The sequence below is a fragment of the Nelumbo nucifera genome, chromosome 5, assembly GCF_055504915.1.
Source record: "Nelumbo nucifera cultivar China Antique chromosome 5, China Antique-T2T, whole genome shotgun sequence".
Lineage (NCBI taxonomy): Eukaryota > Viridiplantae > Streptophyta > Magnoliopsida > Proteales > Nelumbonaceae > Nelumbo > Nelumbo nucifera.
Genome location: NC_142653.1, coordinates 61,136,560 through 61,150,101, shown reverse-complemented (window position 1 = coordinate 61,150,101; position 13,542 = coordinate 61,136,560). Strand labels below are relative to the sequence as shown.

Genomic DNA, 13,542 nt, shown 5'->3' with positions numbered 1-13,542 from the left:
ACTTCCTGGTTTCAAGGATCCCAGGAAACCCCTTAGCATTTCAATTTCTTCATCATTAAATGGCCCTTGACTTGAGTGTTCTTGCTGCGGGATTGTGAAGACATTATGGGCCTGTTGAACTACTTTCGAAACTCCTCGATTGCCCCATTCCTTGCTGAACATGGGAGGTTTCCCATGAAGTTTCCAGCAGCAATCTTTTGTGTGTTTGGGCTTCTTGCAATAGGTGCACCAGAGGTTATCGTTAGAGTCACGGGTGGTTGTGTCACGAGTCAAGTTGTGATTGTTCTCACCCTTTGAACCACGGTAATTTCCTTCCCTTGCCACCATAGCAGAACCTTCGGGATCTTTAGGCTCAAGCATGATTCCACGACGGCTTTCCTCAGCTCTGACAAGGGCTATAACTTCATTCAATGGAGACACTTCTTCTTTGCCGAGAATTTGTATTCGGACCTGATCAAATTCAGCATTCAGTCCGACCAAAAAATCATACACCCTATCTCTTTCAATAAAATTCTTCAAGATCACAGCGTCATCGGGACACTTTGTCTCAAGAACCCGTTAATGATCAAGCTCATGCCACAAATTTTGCAGCAGATTTGCATACTCTGTAACGCTTCTGCTCCCTTGTTTGGCCGCCACTGTCTTCACTTTGACCTCATAGACATGAGCAGCGTCATGGGCTTTGGAATAGGTTTGTCGGACAGCGTCCCAAATAGCCCTTGCAGAGGGAAGAAACATACAAGTATCGCTAATCTCGGGTGTCATTGAACTCCACAACCATGACATAATCATGGAGTCCTCTTCATCCCAAGCATCAAAATTTGGCTCACCCAATTTTGGCCCTGTTCCAAGAAGGTGACTAATTTTTCCTTTTCCCTTCAAATAGGTACGCACTAGTTGTGACCACTTCAAATAGTTCTGGCCATTCAATCTATATGTTGCCTGAATATTCTACAAATCACCGATATGAGGATGAGAATTCGTTGCTCCATCGGTTTGAACGGGAGCACTTGTTGCAGTCACGTCGGACATTGTCAATGGAGGAAGAATAAGGATAGCGGGAAAGGAGAATAAAGGAGGAAAAGAAACACTGCTGATTACAGATCAGCACTAAAGGCCAAAAAAACATGAAAAAAAAAAAAAAAAACTAGCAATGAAGGCCAGAAAAGCAGGGGAAAGATTTGGCAATGAAGGCTGGAGAAAAAAAATCTCAAGGTTGGCAAACCTAGAGCTCTGATACCATGTTTTGAAATGGTAAAAACTAATCTTATCATTCCATTGCCAACCGGCATATTTATACAATAAGCTGCTGCAATAAATAGAAAACATCTTCCTAAATCAATCCCTATAATTAAGGGACTAACTATTTTAATCCCCATATTTAAGGGATTATACTCTTCCACAATCCTAGGAATACATATTCACACATTCCTATTTTTACACAACTACCAAATATAGGTGCATCTACACCAGTAACCCCACGTTTTCCAACAAAAAACAATCAATTTCTGGTCTAATTTATCCAAGTGAGCTGTCTAGGTGAATTGGTGAAACTCCTACTGAACCTATTACTACTCAAGATGTTGAGGAAGGGACTGATGCTGCTAATAGACAACAGAAAGATGTTAGAATTGTCTACAGGAAAAGGAAGTGAGATCCCTCCAACTTGTGGCAGCAACCAACTAGACTCAAAATCGATCTGTCTTAGTGGATCTAGGTAACCCTACAACTGATGCTATCACTCCTACTTCTGACTTGGATCTTTCTATTGCTCTTCGTAAGCCTATCCGTTTTTGTACTACTCGACATCCCATTGCTAAATAGATCTCTTATTCCTATTTATCTCCTCGTTATTACTCTTTTGTGTCTGATCTTATTCTTGTCCATGTCCCTACCAGGTACTCAGAGGTTGTGTCTGATCCAAGATGGAGAGAAGCAATGAACAAGGAAATGAGAGCCTTGATGAAAGCCAAGACTTGGGAATTAGTGGATCTACCAAAAGGAAGAGTACCGTGGGGTGCAAGTGGGTGTTCATTGTGAAGCACAAGGAGGATGATTTCATTGAAAGATACAAGGCTAGGCTGGTGGCAAAAGGGCTTACTCAGAAGGAGGGGATTGACTATAAGGAAACTTTTGCTCTAGTTTCAAAGCTTAATACAATTCGGGTTCTATTGTCATTAGTTGCAATTTTTTGTTGGGAGCTACATCAGCTGGATGTGAAGAATGCCTTCCTGAATGGGGATTTACATGAGGAGGTATTTATGAATCATCCACTTGGCTACGACTTTCATTGGAAGGTATGCAGGCTAAGAAAAGCATTATATGAGCTTAAGCAATCTCTCTGAGCTTTGTTTGAGAAGCTTTGTGGGGCCATGAAAAAAGTGAGATACACTCAAAGTGTTGCAGATCATACCTTGTTCAAAAGGAAACAGGGTAATATGCTTACGACTCTCATAGTCTATGTGGATGATATGGTAATTGGTGGGAAAATTGATATACCTGTCTCCTACCCGACCTGATATAGCTTATCCAGTACATGTTGTTAGCTAGTTCATGCATTCTCCCAACATACCTCACATGAAATCAGTTGAAATGATCCTTAGGTATTTAAAGACTTGTCCAGGGAATGGAATCCTGTTTAGGAGGCACAATAAACTTGAAATAGAGGCATACACTGACGCTGATTGGGCTGGATCAATTGGAGATAGGAAGTCTACTTCTGTATATTGTACATTTGTTGGGGGGAACTTGGTTACTTGGAGAAGTAAAAAGCAAAATGTGGTTGTGAAATCAAGAGCAAAAGCTGATATAGGGATATGCTACATTGTGTTGCAGAACTATTGTGGCTTAGGACTTCTCCTAGGTGAGCTAGGAACGAAAGTTGATGGTCCCCACAAGCTGTACTGTGACAATAAGGCTGCAATCAACATTGCAACTAATCCAGTACAGCATGATAGGACTAAGCATATTGAGATTGACCGACACTTTGTGGGAGAGAAAATTGTCTCAGGTGAACTTTGCATTCCTTACACACCCTTAGAGATGCAGATTTCTAATGTTTTGACAAAAGGTCTGTCTTCAGTAAAGTTCCTTAACTTACTTGGTAAGCTAAACATGACTGACATCCATGCTTAGCTTGAGGGGGAGTGTTGGTGGGCCTATTTAGCATACTATGTTTTAATTTTATATTCTGTTATGAGCCTTTAGTTATTCGGCCTGAACTGGTTTTATTTCTTTGTACTGTCTAGGTGTCCCATCATTAATCAGGGGCATTCTAGCATTTTTATTGTAACATATATATATATATATATATATATATATATATATCAGTTCTAGGGCTGAGCCGGCTGAGAAGTCATTGCCACCCATACACTGTTCTCTTCTCTTCTCTCTCTTCTCTTCTTGCTCTTCTACTTCACCATTTCAGCAAACAAGATTCAGATTAAGATAGAGCAACCCTTGATTCTATATTGTAATAACCAAGCTATCAACATTGCACATAAGCTGGTCCAGCATGAAAGGACTAAGAATTTTGAGATTGACAAACAATTACCAACAAAACCACACATAGCACACATATACTTGTCTTTTTCCAAGCTTACTTGAACAGCTTATATAGTTGTGTACTAATAGAAGTATAGAAGTAAAATTAATTTGTATTTATAGGGTGTCATCTTACCAAGGACCAAATAAATGTTGCCATTTCGAATGCATTCTGCATGGAACAGAAACTAGAAAAATCAAATTCATGGAAAATGGTGAACTTAAAGAATTAATCAGATATTTAATAGATGAGCACAAAGACAACAATTAGAAGAAAATCACCTGAAAGGAGATAAACTGTATCAACTTCAACAGAATTTCTGGCTTCCCAAACCAAAAAAGACCATCACGTGGTTTTACTTGAGTCCCCACAGAAGGGCCCTTTGATTCCACAATTTCAAGAGCCAACAGTGATACAATATGTTGAAGTTTTGTACCAACCAACATGACTAGCTTTGACATATATTTTGAATAATAAGACATAGGAGAAAATAATAACCAAAACCATGGATGAACAAAACATGCAAAAATTCCATACAGAAAAGAATATAGAAACTTACTACAACAGGAACAAAAGAGAGCCAGAAGTAGATATTCAATCCTGTAAAATATGGAGGATTTGCATATTTAAAGGATCAAAATATAAAAAAAAATGGAAAAGTATTTCACATCATTCTCTTATAAAATTTAATAAAATCTTACCATGGATATTTATGAAGATGCACAATATGGCATAACTCCAAAGTATCCAGCTGCAAAATCAATAAAAAGAACTTCTAATTCAACTCATTTCAGGTACAATTTTAATCAAATTTTTATGAAAATTCAAGTCATTCAGAATCTACCCCCCCCCACACACACACACAAAGCAGTTAACCAAACAAGAGGATCTATGGGGTCCACACCATTGTAAAATGAGATGTCGAACCATCAGCTATTCAAGAACGACGGAGGAAGGTTTGGATCATTGCGGAAGGCAAAGCGGCACTGTGGAACGGCTACTCCAAGGTTGAAGATGATGAGCTGGCTAGGGGGTTTACAGTTGAAAGAAAGAGAATGGGAGGAAAAAGAAGCGGAAAGGAAGCGTCTGTCTCGGAAGACGAACAGCCTTTTACCTTGGGTCAAGAAAAGAGCTCATCGGAAATGGAAAGCAAGTTAGATGTTTTCTAAAGAGGCAAACAACGGGGTGCTTCTTCCTACGGACAACGAGGTTTCTTCGAGAGACAAAGTTAAAAAAGGAAAAAATGCCAAACAGGTGTCTTTTTTTGGTTAAAAAAAATGGGCCAGATGGGCTCGGTAGCTTGAAGAGCCAGCTAGGGCTGGATGGGCAAGACAGCTCAAAAGGAGTTGGGCCCAAGTCGGCCTGTTTTCCCAATGGGCCTCTCGGTCACATGTTGCTAAAGAATAAGGAGATTATGGAAAGCAACTTATCTCTATCTTCGTCCCTACTAAGTTTTAAACAAGATCCTTTCATGAATCGTCTAAGACAACGAAGAAGCTTGGCTGGAGATGGTTCAGGTAAAAGAAGTTGGGGAAGGGCTAGTAGTAAGTTCAAACGATTGAAGGCAAAGAAATCAGAAGGCTTTAAAAGTCAAGTTTCAAAACTTCCCTGGAGTGTTGGAAAGAGGAAGAAAGAGGTTTGGGAGTGGGTGACCACAAGGTTTATCAGTTCTGATGAGACGAGTTCGCCAAAATGCACGAGAAGCTCGAAGTGTGAAGTGCCTCTTTTGGATCAACCAAAGAGTTTTGTAAAGTTTGGTTTTGAAATAAGGGAGAATCACAGTGACTCAATGACATTAAGACCTCAGATCTAGTAGAGTTTGAAGGGGATGGTCCAAATGTTCTAGAGTGTCAAAAAGCAATGCAAGCCCAAGAACGTTTGACAGTAGGGAGTTAGACCAGATGTTCGGGAGAGAAACAATTGTAGCAGAATTGGATCAGATGTATGAGGAAAGCGGGAGAAAATCGGTGGCAGTGGGTAAATTAGGGGTGGACCAGGGTAGGAGAAGGAATGGATGAACCTCAGAGAATCTTGTTAATGACACGCTTAAGATAGGGGAGTTCAGAAAATCCAAAGGCTCCGGAAACAGGCAGCTGGTTCATGTGACCAAAGTTCTTCACAGGCTCAAGGGCTTGTAGAGGACGGCCCTGTAGAGACTAGAGACTGTGAAATCTAGCCGCAGGGCTATTTTTGTACTTTTACTCTTCTTTGTTGTATAACTATTATTTGTACTCTCTCTTTCTGTATATTAAGGGCAGATCTGTCCTTTTACCTTTTAATATAAATATATCTTTTAAGATGTTGACTGACACAAGGTGTCACACACACCATTCGGCTGTGTTCTCTTCTCTCTCTCTCTCTTTCTGACTTTCGATCCAACTCTGACATGGTATCAGAGCAGGTCACGACCTGAACTTTTCACATAACATCCTGGCTACTACTGGTTCAAGAACTCCCTAACAGTATTTGGAAGTTCTTGAGTGTCTTTTTAATCATCTTCCTAGATCGGCTACAGATCTGAACTTTACAGATCTGTTTCCTGGACTGCTGCACCCTCGGATTCACCTTTCTTCTCAGATCTCCCTATAGAGACATCGGATCAGCCTGAAATTTTAGATCTGGTGTCGCCCAGAGCAGATCTACTGAATCCCTTTGGCTTGGTTTGGATTGGTTTTGTCTTTGAGGGGTTTTGATCCACTCTTCAGTTCGGCAGAACTTTACAGTTGCCTTTTTTAGACATCAGTAGAAAGGTAATCTCCTTTTCTTTCTCTGGTTCGAATTTTTTTGGTTTCTGGAAGTGTGTGTTGTTGCCTTTTGTCTTCCAATGGCATCAGAAAGGATGGAGGTTCTTCCTATTAAGTTCAGTGGTACGAACTACGCATTATGGAAGTTCAACTTTCAGTTCCATGTCGAAGCTAAGGGTCTTTGGGGATATCTAGATGGATCTGTATCTAAACTTGATGACTCTAACATTAAGGGACTTAATCAATGGAAGATCGACAACGCAAAAATTGCGTTATGGATTCTAGGCTCAATGGAAACTGATATTGCTATCCCTATGAAAGGGTACAGGACAGCCTATGAGATGTATCAATATCTCGAGAAAGTTTATTAGCAATCGAATACCTCTAGACAGTATCAAATAGAGGTTGGCATTTTCTCATACTATCAGGGAGATAGAAAGGTCCAGGAATATTATGCCGGATTCATCAACCTTTGGGCAGAATATGAGTTAGTTCACATGGGAGAGGATCCTTCAGACTATTGTGATAAATACATGAATGAACACTTTGACAGGAGAAAAATTATGCATTTCCTAATGCATCTAAGGCCAAAGTTTGAAGTTGTCCAATCTAATATCCTAAGCCGAGGAACACTTCTTGACTTAGATATCCTTGGGGAGATTTTGAGAGCGGAAACCAGATTGACTACACATACTGCACTGAATGGATGGAAGGATTCCAACATTGATGTTGTCTTCCCGAAAACTAAACCAAAAGGGAATAAGGATTTTTCTAAGATACAGTGTTATGAATGTAAGGAGTATAGGCACGTTGTCTCCCATTTTAAGAAGAAAAACACATGCACCTATTGCAAGCACGTCGACCACATTATCACTGAATGTCCTACCCGGCCTCAGAAAGGTAGTGGGCCGAATCAGAAGAAAGGGAACTATAAGGCCTATCCTATCAGACTGTTGTAGATGGTTCAGATGCCTCCTCCTCTATCACTTCTGTAGCTAGTAATTACGACACTCCAGTTGGGATATAAGTACTTTGTAACCTTTATTGATGACTACACCCGTTTCACTTGGGCTTATTTTCTTCAAAAGAAATCTGAAGTGCACACTGTATTTAAACACTTCCACACCTATGTTAGTACCCAATTTGATGCTCGAATCTGCGTGCTACGATCAGATTTAGGGGGAGAGTATATTGATGAGGATTTCCAAAATTACTTAAAACAACATGGAATTCAACCCCAAAAATCCTGTCTAGGCACCCCACAACAAAACGGGGTAGCAGAAAGGAAGAATGGGCATATCTTGAGTGTAGTCAGAACTCTTCTGCATGATTCTCATGTACCCTTTTGGTTTTGGGTGGAGGCGGCCAGCATTGTTGTGTATCTCATAAGTCGTCTTCAATCATCTGTTTTGAACAACTCTTCTCCTTTTCAATTTCTTTTTCCCAAACCCCCATACCTGTCCATGCTCGGGGTCTTTGGTTGTGCTTGTTTTTGTCCACCTCCCACCTCATGAACACACAAAGTTAACTATTTAAGCAACTTTGTGTGCCTTTATGGGGTATAGTTCTAAACATAAAGGGTTCCTTTTCTATGATCCTTCAGTTCGTCGTCTTAGAATCTCTCGTAATGTAGTTTTTCTTGAAAGTGTGTCCTTTTCTGAACATATTGTAAAATTCCCAAGTCCTTCTATTTCCTTGTTGCACATTTTTGATTCTACAGGTGCCTCAGATATTCCATTGTCTCCTTTGCAACAACTCCAGACCTACTTCAGGAAGCAACGGCCTTCTTCAGTCTCCATCCCCCCTCTACTCTTCCTCTAGTTGCTGATCCTGTCACACCAGCTACCTTAGTAAGTGTATCGGAACCTCCTCTTGAACCCACTGCTCCCACTTTACGTTGTTCCTCTAAAAATTCTTGCCCACCTAACCGTTATGGTTTTTTCACCAGACCATAGCTCCTTTGTCATTGTATTCTCTACCACGAACATTCCCATATCTTACTAGCAAGCTATAACAGACCCACACTGGAAAGATGCCATGGACTCTGAGAGTCGAGCCCTTCTTGAGAATGACACCTGGGACCTGTTCAAAGCTCCACCTAAGACATCTCTTATAGGAAGTAGATAGGTCTGCTCTGTGAAACTAAAATATGATGGAAGTCTAGACAGATACAAAGCTAGGCTGGTTGCACAAGGCTACAAATAGGAGTATGGGATAAATTATGAGGAGACCTTTGCTCCTTTAGCTAAAATGACCACTGTACGACTTTTGATGGTTGTATCTGCATCCAAACAGTGGACAATTCATCAGATGGATGTCAAGAATGCTTTTCTACATGGGGAGTTGAAAGAGACAGTCTATATGAAGCCCCCTCCAGGATATTGTACAGACCCACAACTTGTTTGTCGCATGAAGAAGTCACTTTATGGGCTGAAGCAAGCACCTAGGGCCCGGTTTAAGAAGTTCAGATCCATCACCATTGATGCTGGCTTTATCCAGAGTACTTTCAATTATTCCTTATTCATCTTAAGGCGGAAGCAGAGAGTAACGATATTACTCCTCTATGTTGATGATATACTCATTACAGGGGATGACACAGAAGGGATAGCTAGGCTACAACAGTTACTCAATGAGTCCTTTAAGATGAAGGACCTAGGGCCTTTGACATACTTCTTGGGACTCGAAGTGAGCAGAAACTCTCAGGGCTATTTTGTTAATCAACAAAAGTATGCAGCTGATCTTGTTAAACTGGCAAATCTTAGTGACTCTAAGATTGTGGACACCCCACTAGAATTGAACCTGAAACTCAGCAAAGATGATGGTTCTCCTCTGGAAGATCCCACCCTTTATCGTCAGCTAGTGGGCAGTTTAATCTACCTCACCATGACTCGGCCAAATATATCTTATGCAATTCAAATAGTAAGCCAGTTCGTGTCTTCCCCAAGACAACCACATTTATTTGCGGTTCATCGAATCATTAGATATGTGCGAGGCACCTTGTCACACGGGATATTCCTCTCTTCCTCATCCCCTATTGTCTTATGGCCTATGCGGATGCTGATTGGGCTTAATGCCCTGACACCCGACGGTCCACTACTGGCTGGTGTGTTTTCTTAGGCAACTCTCTTATCTCATGGAAGTGCAAGAAACAAGCCACTGTGTCCAAATCTTCCCCTGAAGCTGAATACATGGCTATGTCTTCCGTGTGTAGTGAGATCATATGGCTTCGGGCTCTTCTATTTGAAATGCTTAATGAGCCATCATCGTCTGTCCCTCTCCATGCAGACAATATTAGTGCAATTAAAATTGCTTCCAACCCCATCTTCCACGAGTGCACCAAACATATAGAAGTTGATTGCCATTTCTTCCGCGATCTCCTTCTTAAGGGTACCATATCTCTTCCTCATGTCTCCTCTGGGCTCCAACTAGCAGACCAGTTGACTAAAGCAATGACTCGGGCTCGGCATCTATTTCTCATGAACAAACTGATGCTTATTCCTAGGCATCAGTTTGAAGGGGAGTGTAGAGACTGAAATCTAGCCGCAAGGCTATTTTTGTACTTTTACTCTTCTTTGTTGCATAACTATTATTTGTACTCTCTATATTGTATATTAAGGGTATATCTATCCTTTTACCTTTTAATATAAATATATCTTTTAGGGTGTCGACTGACACAAGGTGTCGCACCCACCATTCGGCTGTGTTCTCTTCTCTCTTTTTCTGACTTTCGATTTGACTCTAACAGGCTCCTGTGTCAGATTCAAGAGAAGTATAAAAGAAAAGGAGTGAAAATGAATGTTAAACGGTCCTTTTCGAAAGATAGACAAGGTTATTTCTATGGAGTTAGACCCAACTAACACGATGCCAGCTTCTTTTCCATTCTCCCAAAAAGATGAGGATTCCTCAAGGGAGAAGTCGGAACGAACTAGTTTAGAGGTCAGCAATGAGAAGATAAGTAAGGATAACTTTACTGATAAGGAGGATAGTGAAAAGGTGGAGTAGGAGGGAGGGGGGAAGGATGAAAGAATGGAAGTGGAGAATAACAGGGTAGCCACAGATTTTTAGCCTGAGGAACAAAAGGATAGGAAAGAGGGGGGAAGGAAGTTAGGGGGAGGTGGATTCAAAGAGTCTTCTCAAGAAGGTATCCCCGAGAAGGAAAAAGTGGGCATCGATAGACTAGTGGTCAAACAGGTGGAAATTGGGAAATCTCTTGGATTATTTTTCTTGGGGGGGGAAGCGGAATAGAACAGTTTGAAAGAAACCGAAGGGAAGAGTTGAACAACTCAAGAGGTGTGGGGGAAGGGGGTGAGGCCTGAGAGGAAGGTGAAGGGGGAGATAAAGGAATAGTGGATGAAGAATAATGGGTTGTCTGCTAAGTAGCAGTTGGGGAAGGAGGTTTTATTTGAGGGTTGTAGAAAGCTCGGGTCTAACAGGGGGAGTAGGGAGTTCTCTTCTGTTATATTGCCTTCAAGTTTCAGTGCATCATGCTCAGAGGTTCAAGCTGTGTGTGAAAGGGGGTGGATTGCATATCTGTCATTGTTATGCTTTTGGATCCTGGATTTTATTTGTGTGTTTATGCGGATGTTTCAAATTCTGGGTTTTAGTTTTATGTTTCTTTTGGGGTGGTTGGTTTAGTAAGAGTTTTATGTGAAGAAACTCGTTGATGTACCATGTTACCGTAGTTCCTATTGCATTGCATCTGAGTGATGTATATTTTATTATTTTCTCTTCAGCCCTACAAGGGTTTTTCTGTAATTAATTTTTGTTGCCCTACAAGGACCTCTCTGTAAATACTCTAATTTGATTATCTATATAAGGGCCCCTTGGGGTAGGGTCTAAGCATCCATTCTTCATCCCCAGAATTCTGTATTCTGCTCTGGGTCTATTGACATGGTATCAGAGTAAGCTGCTCTATAATTTCTGCTCTTTCCTTGCTCATTTCTGACTGGTTGTGTCACCCAGATCTTTTTTTTTTTCTCACTCAAAAAATCAGTGGAAACTGACAAGTCTTGGATGAGTTCTGGTCTTCTCTCCTGGGCAGCAACAGACTTTTTCCTCCTGTGTACTGATTTCTCCAGGGCGGCAGCAGCTTGGCTCCATATGGTTCAGTTTTGAATAGCTATAGACCAAGGAATCTCAACAGTCTGGCTTCTTCCTCCCTCAACAGCAACAATTTTGATCGTTTTTTTCTGGTATTCTCATGCTTCGGACTGACAAACTTCAATAGACATAAAGTCTTCTCTTCAAGCTGCTCTGGAAAACTTCTCATTTCAGGCTGGTGTATCTCACTATTGTCTTAATTGACTATTATCAGTCCTTGGAACCCTAGTTTTGTGCTGCCCTAGGGTATTTTCTTTTCAATTATCAGTCCTTGGAACCCTAGTTTGTGTTGTCTTAAGTTTGCGCTGTTTTGGGCTGTTTATTGGAGGATTTCGATTCCTCTATAGAGTGACTTATCCTAGCTGAAGTTGCTCTGGTTTGGTGTTGTTTTGGGATCAGATTTCATTGCTATTTGATATTAATATTTTTATGAGAAATATTGTGTTCGTCTGAGGTGATTCATTGCCTAGTTTATTGCTGATTTAAGTGAACATCAGTGTTGCTATCCTTTTCCTGGGTTCATTTTGCTTATTAAAGATGGTTGAAAAGATCGACTTTCTCCCTGTAAAATTTGATGGAACTAACTACAGTATGTGGAAGTTCCATTTCGATTTCTTTGTCAAGGGAAAGGGACTTGAAGGTTACTTGAATGGGATTGTATGTAAACATAATGAGGCTAATAGTAAAGCCTATACACAATGGAAGCTGGACAATGGAAAGTTAGTCTACTGGATCTTGAGCTCCATTGTGCCTCACATTGGTGTTCCCATGAGAAGACTGAGGATTGCCTATGAGATGTATTCCTATTTGAAAAAGGTTTATCATCAGTTCAATAAGTCACAGCAATACCAGATTAAATTTGAAATCTTTGCCTATTGCCAGGGAGACAAAAAAATACAAAATACTGTGCAGGCTTTATTAATCTCTGGGCTGAATATGAACAAGTTCATATTGAACCTTCTGATCCTGTTGAGTGTGTCAAGTATTTGCAGAAGCATTTTGAAAATAGAAAGGTGAACCAATTTCTTATGAGGTTGACACCTGAGTATGACATAATCAGGTCAAATATTTTGAGCAGAGGAACTATTCCAGATTTAGACTCTGTGAGGGGAGAGTTACTAAGGGAAGAAATTAAACTCCTAACTGCTGCAAAAATAGAAGGGAAACATCTTCATTCAAGGACTGATACTGTTTTTATTGCACATGGGGATAAGAAATATGGTGGAAAGGATCCTTCTAAAACACAATGCTATAAATGTAAGGGATATGGACATATAGCTTCACATGGCAGAAAGAAGAATGTTTGCATTTGTTGCAAATAACATGGACATATCATTCCAAACTGCCCTATTCGTCCACCCAAGGGTCCCATGAAGAAGAATCAGCCACAAGCTTATCAGGTATTTGAGGAACAAGTGTTTGATGCCTTACTGCCAAGGGAGAATTCTCTGCTTCCATGAATAAGCAAGAGATACAACAACTGTGGTATCCTCTGCTATCTCATCTGCCTTTTCTGCTATCGGCCTATCTAGTGAGTTCTCTAGTTACTGTTCTTCTCCCTCTCAAGTTTGGATAATTGATTCTGGAGCTACAAATCACATGACTGGGGCCTACCCTAAACCCTCAAACAAACTTTCTGAGACCAACCATAGACATATTGTCACTGCTAATGGTGAGAAACTTGACATCATTGGGAGTGATGATTTATGTATCAAACTTTCCCCCTCAAAATCCTTGTCCCTTGCCAAGACTTTCCTTGTTCCTAAACTTATTGCTAACCTTATTTCAGTTGGTCAATTAGTTGATGAAGGTCACATTCTAACCTTTCCCTCTGATGGTTGTTTGATTCAAGACCAGTACACTGGGAAGGTGAAAGGGAAGGGTTGTAGGCTAGGCCGCTTGTTTGCCCGTTGGAGTTTGAGAAATCACAATCAGCATCATCCTCCTCTTCTTATTTGAGCTCTTCTACACTGAGTCCTGTTTCAAGTCAAAGAAACTGCCTGGGATTTGTGGCACAAACATTTGGGTCACCCAAACTCTGAAAAACTTGAATATTTGTTTGAATCTAGTTTTATTAAAACTAAAATTTCATCTATTTATCTTTTGATACATCTTGTGTTTCTTGTTGTCTGAGTAAGAGTCGTATTTTACCAT

The 13,542-nt window shown here is 40.6% G+C and overlaps 1 protein-coding gene across 3 annotated transcripts in view; it reads right to left on the bottom strand.

Moving 5' to 3' along the window:
• Positions 1-13,542, bottom strand: part of MLO4 (Seven transmembrane MLO family protein) — a 118,818-nt gene that overhangs the window by 71,127 nt on the left and 34,149 nt on the right. For all 3 annotated transcript variants that reach the window (XM_088888442.1, XM_088888444.1, XM_088888441.1), the window contains 4 exons: positions 4,246-4,295; positions 4,104-4,144; positions 3,826-3,996; positions 3,680-3,715 (listed from right to left, as the gene is read on the bottom strand). In XM_088888442.1, coding sequence (XP_088744568.1) covers positions 3,680-3,715; positions 3,826-3,996; positions 4,104-4,144; positions 4,246-4,295 — 298 coding nt within the window. The remainder of the gene's footprint in view (positions 1-3,679; positions 3,716-3,825; positions 3,997-4,103; positions 4,145-4,245; positions 4,296-13,542) is intronic.